The sequence below is a fragment of the Lissotriton helveticus genome, chromosome 3_1 (assembly GCF_964261635.1).
Source record: "Lissotriton helveticus chromosome 3_1, aLisHel1.1, whole genome shotgun sequence".
Lineage (NCBI taxonomy): Eukaryota > Metazoa > Chordata > Amphibia > Caudata > Salamandridae > Lissotriton > Lissotriton helveticus.
Genome location: NC_136061.1, coordinates 11,314,375 through 11,331,528, shown reverse-complemented (window position 1 = coordinate 11,331,528; position 17,154 = coordinate 11,314,375). Strand labels below are relative to the sequence as shown.

The 17,154-nt window shown below is 42.4% G+C and overlaps 1 protein-coding gene across 3 annotated transcripts in view; it reads left to right on the top strand.

Moving 5' to 3' along the window:
• The window catches only part of LOC144824375 (scavenger receptor cysteine-rich domain-containing protein DMBT1-like), a 563,994-nt gene that overhangs the window by 411,717 nt on the left and 135,123 nt on the right, over positions 1-17,154 (top strand). For all 3 annotated transcript variants that reach the window (XM_078683487.1, XM_078683488.1, XM_078683489.1), the window contains exon 4: positions 1,160-1,474. In XM_078683487.1, the coding sequence (XP_078539613.1) occupies positions 1,160-1,474 (315 nt within the window). The remainder of the gene's footprint in view (positions 1-1,159; positions 1,475-17,154) is intronic.

Here is a 17,154-nt window from a genome sequence, read left to right as displayed (position 1 = left end):
CTAACTAGCTAAACCTACCTTAGTTATATCATTTTCCAGGGCAGTGTACCACCCCCCAATGTTGCAAATGTGTGAATTCCCACAATTTGATTGGTCAAAAGACGAGGAGAGGTCATCACACCATACCAATTATGAGGTCATTTTCATCAATATTCAGATTTATGTTCCCGCCCAAAATATTTTATTTCCCATACACTTTTATTCCACCCAACAATGAATATTCTATTAGTAAATACAATGTTAACATTTTAACAAGTTGTCTTCCTCTTGAAAGTTCAATAGTTTGGGTTCCCGGGTGCATCGCAGGCAAGACTGTCATGGGCACTGGTTCAATGCCATGACTCGAGGAAAATTGGTCTCTTGTGCACAGGTGTGATTCCGGGACCCAAGATGGAACACTGTATATTTTGATTGGTCCAAACACGAACTAATAGCAAAATCAAAGAGAAACAGTTTTAGAACAAAGAATAAATGAATGTTCTGTATACCACTTATCTCTACTCTATTCCCATTACTTTATTTTAATGACAGCGCTAGGGATTAGGCAGAACAAACAATTTAATAAAAGCAGCGGTGAAAGCATTAGCATGTGAAAACATAGAGCGGCCATCTTTAATTCTAGTGCACAGAAGCAAAGGTTTCCTACCAAGCAGAGAGTATGTCGTGTCACGTGAGTGTGACAGACGCATGCACAAAAAGGTTCCCGTGTTGCGGCGGCCATTTTAATGCTTTTGGATTACAGTTAGTAAAAGCACATTGACAAGCTTCCCCTAGATGGAAGAAATGTTGTGTAATGCAATTATTAGTAAAACGAAACATGTTTATTAATACATTACTTATTATTTTGAGAGGGCTTAGTCCATGCAAGTCGATTTACGTGCGAATCCTTGCTCCATAATTCCCGTTCATTAGATCCCATTGGACTCTTCCGTTCTTTTGGGAAATGCGTAGGTGCTAAGTGGAGGATGCGGCCAACACATCTCCTATGAGACTAGAAAAAGAGCAATCACTTTTTTATAGGATTTATTCCCACTGTACATCATTTGCCATGCTTTACGGAATATAACCATTCAAGCTCACCTTTGATGAAGAGGAAGTTCTGTTTTCTTGGTTCATTTTGTTTGCATTCCTTCCCATTGCCCTGTTCATCTCTTCCCAGGTCCTGATGAGGTCCGGTTGGTGAACGGCGCCTCTCTCTGCTCTGGAAGAGTGGAGGTAAGGCACCACGGGGTGTGGGGGTCCGTGTGTGTTGATGCCTGGGATCAGGAGGACGCGTCAGTGGTCTGCAGACAGCTTAGATGTGGAGCTGTGCAAAGTTATCAATATAATTCATCATTCGGGATCAGTGCTTTGCCAGTCTTGATGAGTGATGTCCAGTGCCAAGGAGATGAGTATGCCCTGTGGAAATGTGCCCAGCGAGGCTGGGATGTTAATACCTGTCCAACGGGGAGGAATGCTGGAGTCACCTGTACAGGTAAGAGGTGGAACCTGAGTGTAAAACCAATGTTCATTGAATAACATCTGTCAAAATAAAAGTGACCTCTTGTAGAAAGCATTTCATCAGGTGGGGCTGGATGAACCATTAAGACCCTTCATTAAATATTTTCAAGCAGATAATTATTCACTCTGGAGCCAAGAGTGAACTTGCAAACCTCCTTCCTGCCTGTGTTCTTGCTCCGGCTCTCTGTATCGTCCCAATGGTTATGACTCCTTAGGGGGAAGAAGGGATTCACGTTTCAATCCCTGCTCTGTGTAGAGCCACCTAGAAGCAGATATTGTGATTTGTCTTGCCTGAGTCTAGTTTGCCCCATCCACTGAGGCGTTTTTTTTTATTTTAACTAATGATCCTATGACTTACGAACTATGTCCATGACCCTGAGCTCGAGTCTTCCCCATCACAGTCCCCTCCCCTCTGTTCACCTCTCTGTCCTTTGCTTCCTCCATCCTTCCCCTCATACATCACTCCTGACCTCCCTCATTCCCTACTTCTCTCCCTCCTTCCCTCCCACCCTCGCTCCCGCCATAATCCTTCCCTCCCTCAATCCCTACTTTCGACAATCCTTCACTCTTTTCCTCCCACCATCCTTCAGTCTCTCCCCCCTCCCTTCCTCCCTCCCTCAGTCCCTCCCCTTGCCTCCTTCCCTCCCCCCTTCCCTCGCTTCTTCCCTCCCACCTTCATTTTCTTTGTCACTTCTATAAACTTGGCACTTACAGGTGTTGATACAGGGGAGCTGGAGGATACAGGGCAGAGGGGGAGTATTTCCACCAGTAATAAAAGAAATACTCAGTGTTGTTTGTTTGTGTTCCTCTGAGTGTTTTGTGGGAGTCTTAGTTACCAGGAGTAACCAGTCTTGTGTACAGTGACTCAATATGATCAATCAGCCTTTCTTAAAGATCTTATCATGTAGGCAGGTGAACGGCTCGTTCCTAGCTAGCAAGCCCTTGGGGTCCTGCTCTTTCTGAGACACTCAGTCATTTGCAGTCCATGAATGGAGGTTTTGATGTGGGTTTTCTTAAGATCAGAAAGAAGATCCCAATCTTTGCTGGATGAAGCTACATCTGCTCTGATTATTACCTGTAACTGCTACAAGACTATCAAAGGAACAAATAGTATAAATTAAAGCAGGCAAACTCAAAAGAGACTGCATGAACTGAATAAAGAAATGCATGAATACCTGAAGGAATCAAAAATAGAAAAACTAAACAAAGATTCAAAACGGTTTTCACATGAGAAGTATACCCGTACACCAGGGTTATTCCACTCTGGAAATGGGGCAGTAACATAAACAGTGAGGAAGGCAGCGCCTCAGACTGGTCAACTGGCCATAAATAAGAAGTTATACAAGCACACATTTGAGTACAAAAAGGAAACGCCAGAGGTTTCAGAAGAAGCAGGAGAGACCAACCGTGGTTCAACTATGAATGCATAGTGTATGCATACCACCTGCACCCCCCACCAATGACTGAAATAAACTATGGCATATGGGGTGACAATCAGTTAACCTACAGAGGCTTTACATTTTATAGGGAGAGGTCAAGGACCACAGAGAACGAGACACAAACAGTTGAAAAGAGAGGGGACACTGGACTGCACAATAAGCATAAGTTTGCACCCCCTACCTTAACGACCCCAGTCGTCACCAAAATGGAAGATCTTCACTTAGTGTGATTCCAGTGGTTACAGTGGTATTCATTTACTATTCATTTACTATTAAAATATAGTATTTATTTAGTATGCATGAAGACTATGTAGTATGCCCACAAGCAGAATTATGCAAATGAGGGAATACTAGTTCTACTCAACTACCCTTCAAATACATAATGAACACTTCAATTGATTGCTAAAAGAAGGCTAGTAGTATTCTAGAAGAAAAGTATTTGAAGCGTAGTAGTATTCTGTTAGGGTTTATTTACAGCTCTTGTGCTGTTTCAAGAGCAAAATGAAGGCTAGTCTCATTGATTGTGACCACTGTTTGAAGGCTAGAGGTATTGTTTGTGAGCAATATCTGAATACTAACGGCAATGATTGTGAAGACTCAAGTAAGACTAGTAGAATTTAAAGTGAATGTTAATTGAACACTATTGGGCTATTTCAAGAGCAAAATTAAGGCTAGTCTCCTTTATTGTGACCGCTAATTGAAGATTATTGGTATCTTTGTGTGCAATATCTGAAGACTAATGGCAATGACTGTCAAGAGTTAAGTAAGACTAGCAGAATTCATATTTAAAGTTAATTGAAAACAAGTCGCATTAATTCTGATTAATTTATAGCAAGTTTATTAATTTGGTTGCTTGCACAAGGCTTCTTTTCATGATGGCTTTTGGACTAAATTTTATGTGTTACATATCTTGGGAGTCAATGAGTCTAATACGCCTGTTACAAACTAATTAGTCATGCATTTAGTAAGCATTTTATAATTGTGGTATGTGAGAAGACCGGAGCAAGAGATCATAGCAGAAGCACAAAGCAAAGGAGCCAACCCAGACATACACAGGATTGTACCAGGAGACCCCTCCTCCTGCCAGTAGAGAGCCAGTTGAATTCTCGAGAACCTGACTAAATTCCCACTTGGTGCATGACAAGACAGGATCACCACCGATTGCTTTCAGGTTACCCAAAATGAGCAATTGTGCATAATTCAATGAGTTTTCAGATAAAAAAGTAATTGTTCTAATTCCCCCCGAGTTGATTGTCCACCAGACTCCATTAATGTTAGAACTTAAAAAATCAATTCACTAAACACGTTTGTACAAGGTGTTTATGGCATTGACTTGTAATTTTTTTTCAAAGGATATGCAGTTGGACACAAAAGTGTGTGATATGACATTTCAATGATATTCGCTTATTGGAAGAGCTATTGGCTTTGCCAATGTGTTTTAGCTATGTTGTGTACTAGCTGGTGGTGTGGAGTGTTGCAGTGTGGAATTGCGAAGAGTGGAATAGAGTGTTGTAGAATGGAGTGGCAGATATTGTCATGTATTGGAGTGACAGAGTGGAGTCGCGTAGAGTGGCGTACAGTGGAGTGGCATAGGGCAGAGTTACTAATCTGTTGCATAGTGGAAGTCCTTTTGTGAAGGTTGATGGGTCACCTTTCTATAGCCTATTGCTGTATTTGAATTTTAAAGTAGTACTAATGGAGTAAAACCTTCGCTAAGCCAGTGTCAACAACAATAAAAATGCCAAAATAATAAATGCAAAAATGTCACAAAATTTGCTGCATTAGTCTAAAAAAATTGCCTTTTCTTACCACATAATTTTGTCAACTATGCCCCATGATTTGGTCCACTTCAGCTGCATAATTGCAGTGGCCCCTACATATATTGACAATTTCTTGAGATGATGGAAATACAGTTGCCTGTTGATTCTCAAATATTTACCAGCAGAGCGAATAAGAAGAAAAATGTTTAGTGGTTAGTGGTGAGTAGTGGTACTAGGATGTGTTGTGAGTGGGTGATGGTATAGTGAGCAAGAAGCACCGTGGCTTTGAGTATGGTCTGGCAAAACTGAGAAGGATATTGAGTGGTTTTGTTAATGACTGCAGATTAGTACTTCAACTGGCCTACAATGCAGTAGGTGTTTCTTATTTTTTTTTTTAAGGGTCTGCATTTGATAAACAGAAACTTATTTCCGAGATATGCAGATGAGGAGTACAAAGGGAAAGTGCCAGAGAATCCGTTATTTTGGGGTATGTGGTCAAAGTTGGTGCTACTCACTTGTTTTTAAAAAATGAGTTTCGCTTACCTTTTTAGCAACCATTCTTACCTTGAAATGTACAGGGAAATCTGACGAATAGCTGCAATAATTGACAAGGAGATATGAGTGATTTACTAATGTAAAAACGTATTTTGTAAATAGGCACATAACATTGTGAATTCAACTTCTTAAGCATAAACTGAGACAGAATGTGTGGTTGAGTTTCACTAACCATACACCATATTATGGTATATTGAGTGGTGAATATCATAACTTTATTACACAGTCACCACAGTTTAGTTCTAGTTTGGCCAGAGTTTCTATAGGAAAGGCATTTTTTCCTTTCTTTAATAGCCTTTGTACCGTTTAATTAAAAACATTTTTTTTAAACAATCACTTTGGCTTCATCTTGGAAACTTATGCAGAAATTATGCCAACATTGTTAAGCAAAATGTTAGAACTTTATAGAGAAAACCTGCCTTTGGTTATGTGGTGTAAGCCTGTTCAGCGATTTTTGAGAAATTAGCATCAAAATGGAGATCATAATGAGCTGGTTTCTTGTCTTCATGGACTAATGCATCCACTGTAGTAGTCTATACATGACCTCACTGCAACGGTTTCAAATCCCAATCCACTCAGCCTTTTATCGTGAGGCTGATAATATGAGTACCATTGAGTTGGGTAACAATAAACATCTATTAATCAGCATGCTTTACAAATGTACATGTTATGGTAGAGTAAACACCAGTAAAAAATTAAAAATAAGTGAACCATTGGTGCCAGGTATTCTGTGATTGGCCAATCCAAAGTGGAAGGGTGGACCCTGATTGGCTAGCCACAAAAATGAGAATGTTGGGTCAGCCATCTCAATCCTCTAGTCCTGAAGGGGGGAAAACATGAAAGGCCACTTAGGGGTCAGGATAGGCATGCCTTTGGGACACTTCACTTTAATTCATAACAGGTAAAAACAGAAAATAAAAAGATTGGGTCTCAGGTACCCCAGTATCAGTGCCTGGTACTAGGGTACCTAGCGTAGTAGCCACTGTGGTACCAATAAAACATTACAAAATAATATAAAAAAACCCTACGGCCAATCACCACTTTGCACATGCGAAAGATAGGCACCATCCTACCATTATACCCAACCCAGCATTTTACCAGAGGTAGCCAATGTATCATGGGTGCTCACATATGGCCAAGAATGACCCTTTTTGTGACTGGGCCAAAGTTTTCCAAAGGTTGGATATCATGCAATGGTTGCCTAGTTGCCAAGGAAAACCATCCTGTGAGCGTCAGCAGATCACCAGTGTTGGCAATGGGAGCACTCACAGAGCCTTAAATGTTTTTCTAGATTACCTTTTATTGCTGCCACGATGCCAAATGGTGCTCCAGGCTGCCTTGCTTTTCCCCTCACGTGGACAGCAGCAGTTCCCCGATAAGTACTCCTGGGAGAAGTGGACGTGCGTCCTTTGGGTAGACTGCAGGAGACAACTCAGAGAAAATGAATCGGCCTGGGGGAGGGTTTGAAACGGGAGAGCATGAGAGCAGCAAGCAGGAGCGGGAGTGCATGGATAGCTGGACACTGCAGTGGTGAGAGACCTTGTTATGCAAAACTGTAGCTGTGAAAGAAAGCATGAATGACTCCACACCCATGTAAAGATTTACAATCTTACTGATAGGACCATCAGGAAGAATGAAGTAAATGAGAATGCTAGCAGCTGAGGGACAGTATGAGTTAGCATACACAAATCTTTTATTGGTTCATCTATTTAAATTCAATAATATTTGGTGTAAGAACTTTCTATGTAGAAGCCTGTTGTAATCTGCTTAGCTTTGCTTCAGTGTTAGCCTTCTAGATTGTTTATAAATTCTATCTGTGATGCTTGTCTGTATTCTATGCTGTGGCAGTTAGAGCTTTGGCCAGATAGGTGACAGACCTGTTTTCTTCTGTGCTGCATTAAACCTGCTTATTACCTTCTATTTACGTGTAAGATCTCCATTCTTACATACTACATTTGGCGACTTGGCTTGTGGATGCTTCTGGCCATTTTTCGATATCCAAGAATTGCAGTGGAGTTGAATTATACAGAAGAACAGTGCTCTGTTTCCCAGTGAACCCTACGTGACAAGCGTTGAGAGAAAAGGACGTTCTCTTGCTTCCGACATCGAGCAGTGCCGAGAAAAACGAAGCGGAACTACTAATTTTAGTGTTTTCTCTATCGGCATTGCCGTTGTTTCAATCTACTGACGTCACCTCTCTGCGTCGTCTTAGCAACTGCTTAGCGGTGAGTGAGACTTCCTTTTGTTACCACGGCAACTCACAAGCTATTGCGTTTGACGCACGGCATTCTTCTTGTCACCTAGCAACTAGTAACCTGGCAACTAGTTAACAAGATACGTCACTAGCGTAAAGTCAAACGCGTGACGTTTGACGCCAGTGTGAAAGGCCAAACGCGTGACGTTTGACGCGGGTGTGACGCCTGACGCTGTCGGCCATCTTTCGGAAAGCACATCGGCTTTCGATGGTCTCGTAAAATACCGCGTCAGTATTTTTAATTTAATGTGCATTTTCTCTTGCTTCATCGACCATTCATCGGACTTCTCCTCTCATTATACTTGCTTCACTGGATCAACAGTAAGCGCGTATTTCTTTTTGCGCTATTTCTTTTAAAGTTGTTTACAACAAGTTAGTAACTTTGCTATTGGAATTAACTTATTTTAATGACTTATTCAAAACAACTTGTACTGTGACAGTTGCAACAGTTGTGCTTATTTTGAACATTAATTCAACATTTTGCTCAAACCACTTTACAATTTTATTTTGTGGTTCTCTATTTACATATAAGTGTACTGATAATGGCACAGCCAGTCAATGTTGCTCTTCCTCCTCAATTCCTTAGCGAGCCTGGAAACCCATCCACTTCTTGGGAAGATTGGATTGCTATGTTTAACAATTATATAGAGGCATTAGATGGAGATGATTTTTCGCCTAAAAGGAAAAAGGCTCTTCTCATGACAACTTTGGGGAAGGAGGGACAACGTATATTTAAATTTTTGCCACAAGTTTTACCCTCTGGTTCATCCTCACCTCTGGACGAGTTTAAAGAAGCGGTTACAAGGTTGGAGACGAGATTTGGAAAAGAAGAAAATTTAGTCCAACAGAGATACAAATTTTATAAGAACAAACAACTTGAAGATGAGAGTATTGATGATTTTGTTGCGCGCTTAAGTGAATTGTCTGTTAAGTGTAACTTTGGACAAATGGCAGATGAGCTCATTAGGGATCAACTTATAGTACAAGCTAATAATCGTAAAATACAAGAGCGTTTATGGGCAGCTAAAAACCCTACTTTGAAAGTAGCGATTGAATTAGCCAAAATAGTTGAAGAGAGTGAAAAATGCATGAAGGAACTTCAGAAGAGTGGATTGGAAACAAAAGTTGCTGAAGTTTCACACAAAGTGGTTAATAGTGATAACAGTGACAGTGAAGCGGCTGCTATTGCTATTGTGAGAAAAAAAGGTTATGTTCTTCAAAAGAAAAATGTTTCTCATCAACCCTCTAATAGGCCTCATCCCAAAATGTGTTCAAGGTGTGGTAGTTATTCACATTCATCTGAAGCAAAGTTTTGTTTTGCGAATAACAAGGAATGCTTACGGTGTGGTAAGCTAGGTCATTTTGCCAAGATGTGCAAAAACAAGTCTAATTCAAGGGTAACTGTAGTGGATGAGTTTGGTGAGCTAAAGCGAGATGTAAACAAAATTCTTGTTTTGTGTGATTCAGTATGTTCCTGTCTTGAGAAAAGAGAGCGAATTCCAAAAGCTGATTTTATGATTGATGACAAGTGTATCAATCTAATGGTGGACACTGGTTCAAAGTGGACCATCATTCCTGCGTCTTTGTTAAAAGTTGTGTGGGGTAACAAGTGTCTCCATGATTGTGACATCTTTCCTTCAGGTTACCAGGGAGAGAAAATTAACCTTCTTGGTTACTTTGACGGGAAGATTGTTTTCAAAGACAGATTCACTTGGGGTAAAATGTATATATCTGTAGATGGCCCTGCCATTTTTGGACGTTCTCATCAATATGACTTACACATTGTGGTAAATCCAAGGGCTGAGGAACCTGTTATGGTTCTAGACAATCTCACTGTTGATGATATTCTCACCAGTTATAACAATGTTTTTAGAGAACAATTAGGTGAATTGCAGGGGTACTCTCATAGAATTGTGTTGAAAGAGGGCAGTATTCCTGTTCAACACAAAGCTCGACGGGTGCCTTTTGCTTTGCGTAATGAAGTAAAATCTGTTCTGGAGGAAATGTTGCAAGGGGGGATTATAGAGCCTGTAGAAGCGTCTCCATGGATTTCCCCTGTTGTGATTTCTCAGAAACCTGACAACAAAATGAGGTTCTGTGTGGATTTGCGCTAATTGAATAAGTGTGTAGTGGCTGACGTGTTTCCGTTGCCTAATATTGGGGAATTGATTTCCACTCTCAAAGGAGCTAAATTTTTAAGTTAGATCTGAAACATGCATATCACCAGATTCGTCTTGAAGAAGCTTCTAAACACCTGACAGCCTTTGTTACTGGAGAAGGGACTTTTCAATTCACTCGTTTACCCTTTGGGCTAATTTCTGCTGCGAGTGTTTTCCAGCGCATGGTTACTGAGGTGTTTAAGGGTTTAGATAAAGTAATATACTTTCAGGACGATATCCTGATTTTTGGTGATTCGTTAGAGGAGCACGATAGTGTTTTACAAAATGTTTTGCGCAGAGTGGCTGAAGCTGGTCTCACATTGCGGAGAGAGAAATGTGCGTTCTTGATCAAAGAGGTGGAATACTTAGGCTTTTCCTTGTCTGCTGAAGGCGTTAGGCCAAAGAAAAACCTGTTGGAAGCCATTGAATTAGCTCCTCCTCCAACTGATAAGGAGCAACTCAGATCTTTCATGGGGTTAATCGAGTTCTATGCTAAGTTTGTTAGGGTTTTCTCAACCAAACCTGCTCCTATGAGATGTTTGTTAAAAAAGGGAGTCAAGTTTTCGTGGTCTGGTGAGCAGGATTCTTGCTTTAATGAGATCAAAGCCGAACTCAAATCTGCCAATGTACTTACTCCGTTTGATACCAGTCGTTCTTCTATTCTGATGGTGGATGCGAGTGGGATTGGTCTGGGTGCTGTTCTTCTTCAAAAACATGGTGGGGTGGAAAAAACCATTGCTTTTGCATCTAGACCATTGACTGCATCTGAATTAAATTACTCTGTAATAGAACGAGAGGCACTTGCGGCTGCTTGGGGTGCAAGTTACTTTAGGACTTACTTGTGGGGTTCTAGATTTGTTCTTCGTACCGATCACAAGCCCCTGCTTAATGTTTTAGCCCCTGGGGGTACTGGGAAGGGCTCACCCAGGTTGGCCAGATTAGCTTCTCGTCTACAGGATTATCAATTTGATGTGGAGTTTGTACATGGTTGGAAGAACATCCAGGCTGACTGCTTATCTCGTCTTCCTGTGCAGTCTATCAAAATGCAAAACTCTTTAGATGTTGTGCCAGATGATGCTGCTGTTGCTTCCTTACAAGATGTCTTGTTCTTAAGGGAAGGTTCCTTTTCTGCTGAGGAGTGGTCAAAAGGCATGGAGGAGGATTCTGTTTTAAAAGCAGTGGTAGATCTTGTTGTCAAAGGGTCGAGAAGAGAGAGTACCGTTGAGCCCCCAGTTAGGCCCTTTCTTAGAGTATTGAATGAATTATCTTTGTCTGGTGAGAATGTTTTGATGAGGGGTGATCGTTTTATTCCTCCTAGTTCTCTGAGGAGTAAGATTCTTGATATGGCTCACGAGGGTCATTTGGGGCAGACCCTCACCCAAAGACGTGTGAAAGAAAATTTCTGGTGGCCCTTGATTGATTCCGATGCTGTGGATTGTGTAATTAAGTGTAGTTTTTGTAAAGAAGGTGAGAAACGCCTTAAGGTTGTAGGCTCTCGTTCTATTGGTAGCATTTCCTTTAAGGATCTACCTTGGCACAGTATCTGCCTTGATTTCATTGGTCCAATGAATGAGTTACCTTCTAATCAGCGTTTTGCTGTTGTCGTAATTGATTGCTTTTCTAAATGGTTGGCTGTTCATTTTATGAGGGAGATTACTACTGACTCCACTATTGCTTTTCTAAAGAGTGTCTTTATTGATGAGGGTTTTCCCTCAGTGCTGATTACTGACAACGGTACTTAATTGACGTCTGCCAAAATGACTTCTTTTGTTGGTGAGTGTGGTATTGAGCATCATCGTACCTGTCTGTACAATCCCGAAAGTAATGGTTTGTGTGAGAGGGTAAACCGTTTGGTCAAATGTGTGATTCAGATGTTTGTTGCGAGTGGATGCTTCTCAAGTGAGCGTGTTCAGGAACTTGTGTGGGCCTATCGCTCAACTCCTCACAAACATGGAGAGAAGTCTCCTTTTGAGTTGATGCGTGGTCGTCCTCCTGTTTCGAAGCTGACTCCTTCTTGGTTGAGAAGTTTTGATAAACCTTCTCCACCTGGCTTGACTTCTTCACCAATCTCAGTTGGTGATCTTGTCAAGGTTAAGCCTGGCCGTTGTTCTAAAGGCCTTACTAAGTTTAGAGGTCCTTTTTCCGTTAGGAAGGTTTTTTCTCACTATGTCCTTCTTGACAATGGTGAAAAATGGAATTACAGGAGGGTGGCACTCTACCAAAAACATGGAACTGTTTCTAAGGAGGATTCTTCAAATGTGTGTGATAAGAACTGCAATGGCTATATGTTATCTTTTCATAGTAACTCTAATGTTTCTTCTCCGTCTGCTGTACGGGCAGAGGTGGGTAGTGGTGATGCTTCTACTTCATTGTGTGATGATGCTGGTTCTACCCTTACTGCCAGTTCTACTGTTGATTCTATTCCTGTTCGCTTAGCTCCCTTAGGTATCGGTCTGAGGAGTCCACGTTCCCGCCATCCTCCAGCTTACTTGGAAGATTACATTCATTGATGGTTCTTTTGTTCTTTAATTTCTTTTGTTTTCTATTAATTTCTCTTGTTATCTAAGGGGGGGAGATATGTTGTAATCTGCTTAGCTTTGCTTCAGTGTTAGCCTTCTAGATTGTTTATACATTCTATCTGTGATGCTTGTCTGTATTCTATGCTGTGGCAGTTAGAGCTTTGGCCAGATAGGTGACAGACCTGTTTTCTTCTGTGCTGCATTAAACCTGCTTATTACCTTCTATTTACGTGTAAGATCTCCATTCTTACATACTACAAAGCCCCTACTCCAGTGGTGGCTGCTTTCAATAGAAAGTGGTAGGGCAGCAGATATTTTTTTTAAAAAGATGGACTTACCTGCCGCTTTTCAGCTTCTTCCACGAGCGCAGTCCAGCTCACAGACGACACACCCAATCCCGAAGCCGCTCTTATGCTATTAACCAGCAACTGTTGTTTTGCATTTGTCACCCCGAGTAGGATGGGCATGCTCAGACACGAGTCCCATGCTCTCCACAACCCTGGAGACAAGCTATCCTGGCTGAAGACGGCTGATAGCCAGAAACCGGAACTAGGATGCTTGACTCCGGTCCAGGAAAGACATGGCTTGGCAGTTCGGGCTGGACTGTTCCTATGAGGCACAGGGTCAAGGCTGATTTGCATATGGCCATGTCTGAACTGGGGTGGTGTTGAGTGCAAAAAAATTATGGATTTAGGTCCAGATCTCTGTACTGGGGTGGATGTATGACATTGTTCTGCATTCTGTCCGTCAACAGTTATTTTGCAATTACCCAGCATGACAGCATCACCAGGATTGTCCTGAGCGGACTGGTTTAATGCTCACTAAGGCATATGATTCTGGGGCTTTTCTCTACCTGGAAATACAACACAGCTGGGCTGGAGAAATTAAGTATGCATGTTGGTTTGGCTTTCCTAGGTTGGCCGTCCAAACCAACAAGTAAACTAACAGTGCCCACCACTCCTCCTCCCTGCTATTGTCCCTAGAGGATGGCCCTGCCCTAGACTTGGACCACTTGCCTTTGCCAAGGAAAAATAAAATTATAAATTATTTTTTTATCCTTTTATTATTCATCTACTGGCTTTTAGCAGTGGGGGGGCACGTTCATTTGCCACTACGGAGGAGCCGTCGCTGCTCTACTCTCTACCCTACCAACCCCACCACCTTCAAACCATACCAGGAGAAAAGACAGAGGTGAAGACTAGGTAGTGTTTGAGAGATAGAGGAAGCTGGGAAGACTGGGAGTCTGGGTGTTTCTGTCAGGTTTCTTTGGCCTTGAATATGTATGTAGTTGTGCCTCAATATATGATCTAACCTTAGGGTAAGAGCAAAAAAAGATGCAATGGCATAGGATGTAAGTGGAGAAGGGATAGAAAATGGGAGTGGGAAGAACTATGAAAACAGTGGGCTAGATGGATGTTTCTTTGGGCATGCAGAGCAGGTGGTTACGAGCAATTTCTGAATTGAGCTATTTAGTACTGTGACTATGAGTGACACTTTCCCGCAAGCAAACAATGAAGATAAGAGAAACATATAAATATCAGAAATGATTCCCTTTTGAGCAACAAGAAACTCATAGCTTCTACGTTTTCAGATTAACATTTTCATAGTATCATTGTACATACAAGTGACATTCTACAAGCAAATGTATGACACGTCGAGACCATAACCTTTTTGTTAAATAAAAACAGTTACAAAAAAAAGAAAATAGGGCTGTAATAGAATTAGCTCACATAGAGGGTACTAAGCCCATTGCCACTGCTTTAAAGACGCAAGTTAGAATTGGTCCCCGTAGCTCACTCATGTCTTTAAAAGCATCAACAAGAATCCGATTGGGTCCGGGTGCTTTACCTCTGGTGAATCCTTTCAAGGCTTCAAGAACCTCATCCAGGGTAAAGTCAAGGGGCCTACTACTCATGGGAATAATACTTGTTTGTGCCTCCTCTGATGCTGGATGAATATACGTCAACTTATTAAGTGATCAAACCAGGTTTGCAGAGGGATGTGAGCTAATAAATCAGGAATAGAGTATTTTTTTTTAAAACGGGGCATTTACCGTATTCCAAAAAAGTATTCCGTCATTAGGATTGACTGCCTGAACCAGGTTCAACCAAGCCTTTTCCCTAAACTCTTTTCCCCTTATTATATTGCTTCCCTAGGGACTTGATGACAGAATAGTTCCTTGGGACACAATGGGTGTACCCAAGTGATTGAACCAGCCATGTCTCTTGTTGGCCCCTGACCTTGCAGGACACATCAAAGTGTGCTGGGAGCTTTGGAAATTAGCTCAAAGGCATTGACCAAACCAACATTATCCACATCAGGGCCTAAGCAAAGGTCGAACTCATTTGCATTCATAGCCAAACACTCTCTGCAGTACTATCAATCAGAGACCGTGTAAAACGAACGCCATTCAGCCTACCTGGAACAATATTTGCTTCACATTTAGAAACTGTGGGGCAAGTGGCATAGGGGAACATAGATAACACAATTGGGTTATAATCACTTACTGCAGTTTGTTTTACCCCAAAATTGGGAACTAGATGGCTAGTAGTGTGCACTTCTACTAACAAACATATTGGTCTGTTGATTGCATGAAGCATTATAGTCTTCCAAAAACAGGAGATGGTATCACTTCCCATCAAGTCCTTCATGCCAGGGCACAGTTACACACTCCTTGCCAGTAGCATGTCTATGCCATGTAATTATGAATAATGAATGTATCTTGGTGACACCACTTTTATGTGCATCATTATTATTTGATCATTTATTGTAACAATGGTGGCACTCTCCTTAACACTCTTCAACAGAGAATGGGCATGGAGGGCACTGTGCTGAAATGGTTTGCTTCCTTCCTCTCTGATAAATCCCAAATGATCAAAATAGCGAATAGTCTTTCATCTCCTTTTGCGGTAGGTCAAGGTGTTCCTCAAGGCTCTATACTTGCACCCACATTGTTCAATCTCTAGTTAGAACCATTGGAAAATCTCCTAAGCAAATCGGGGATCCACTATCATCTCTATGAGGACAACACTCAAATCTACCTCAAGGTTGCCTCCACTAACGATCTCTCCATCCTAAGCTCTACTCTCGACTCCATTCAAAACTGGATGTTAACTCATCAACTGATTCTGAATCCCTCTAAAACTGAAATCCTCCTCCTCTCCTCCTCACTTTTTCCTCCCCTGGTTCAATCATAGACGGATCAGATGAATCTGCTTAACAATAAAGCCATCATTGTCGACAGCGCAAAATCCCTTGGTGTCATACTCAACACAAAACTCAATCTATTCTCCCACCTAAATTCCATTGCAAAGTCTGCTCGATACCAACTGCACCTTCTTTGGGGGATCCATTGCTTCTTCCCGGAGCATGACCTTAAAACCCTGGTCCAATCGCCGGTTCTCTCCAGACTAGACTACTGCAACTCTCATTCATATATGGGTCCAAAAGAAGCGACCAAATCACACCCATTTTATCCACCCTCCGTTGGCTTCCCATCAAGGCAAGATCTATCTACAAGACTGCCTGTATCACCGAAAAAGCCTGGCACTCCTCTCCTCGGTACCTGTCAAATTAACTGAAACTCTCTGGAGGCTCTAGACAATCACGTAATGTGGAAAATCTATTGCTTGAACCTCCCACTTTCAAGAAGGAAAGATCGATGGGCCAATCCTTTTCAGGCAACGCGGTGCAAATCTGGAACTCACTACCGCCTCAGCTCCGGACCACCACCTCTTCCCAGGCCTTCAAACTGAACCTTGACCCCACCAGGTGGGTCGCTTCCCCTCCGCACAGCACCACCTGTGCCTCTCTGCCCCAGCTGCCGCTGCTGAGGACGTTCAAGGTCCTCCACCACCCGCAGGCTGCCACCTGCGTCTCATCCCTTGTGGTCTATGGTAGGCCGTACATAGGTTTGCTCATCCTCCGCTTTATTGCTTTTATTGTATTGCCTGCATTTTCATTGTTGTGTCTGTGACTGCTGTTGTCTGTCTTCTCCCACTGCCTGTACGTGGTCCGTGCCCCATTATCTTCCCTCTGTTCCCGTCGCTGTCCCCGTGCTCTCTCTGCCTGGTCTTTCCTTCTGTACTCCTCGCTGCCCCCGTGTCTCTGCCCGGTTTTCCCCTCTGTTCTCCTCGCTGCCCCGTGCCTCTCTGCCCATTTAGCCCTCTGTTCCACTTGTTTTTCCCTCGTTTTTTGTGCCTCTCTGCCCTCTGTTCCACTCGTTTTTCCCTCGTTTTTTGTGCCTTTCTGCCCTCTGTGCCACTCGTTTGTTCCTCTTTTTTTGTGACTTTATGCCCTCTGTTCCACTCGTTTTCCCCTCATTTTTGTGCCCTTCTGCCCTCTGTGCCACTCGTTTTTCCCTTGTTTTTCTGCCCTCTGTTCCACTCGTTTTTCTCTTGTTTTTTGTGCCTATCTGCCCTCTGTTCCACATTTGTTTTTCCCTAGTTTTTTTTGCCTTTCTGCCCTCTGTTCCACTCATTTTCCCCTCATTTTTTGTGCCTTTCTGCCCTCTGTTCCACTTGGTTTTCCCTCATTTTTTGTGCCTTTCTGCCCTCTGTTCCACTCGTTTGTCCATTGTTTTTTTGTGCCCTTGTGCCCTCTGTTCCACTCATTTTTTGTGCCCTTCTGCCCTCTGTGCCACTTGTTTTTCCCTCGTTTGTGTGCCTTTCTGACCTCTGTTCCACTCGTTTTTCCCTAGTTTTTTTGTGCCTTTCTTCCCTCTGTTCCACTTGTTTTTCCTTCATTTTTTGTGCCTTTCTGCCCCCTGTTCCACTTGTTTTTATGTGCCCTTCTGCCCTCTGTGCCAGTCGTTTTTCCCTTGTTTCTGTGCCCTTTTTGCCTTCTGTTCCATTGTTTTTTTGTGCCCCTTTGCCTTCCGTGCCACTCGTTTTACCCTCGATTTTTGTGCTCCTTTTTCCTCCTGTTACCTTTGTTGTCCCTTAACTGCCCTCGCTGCTGCGTCCCTTG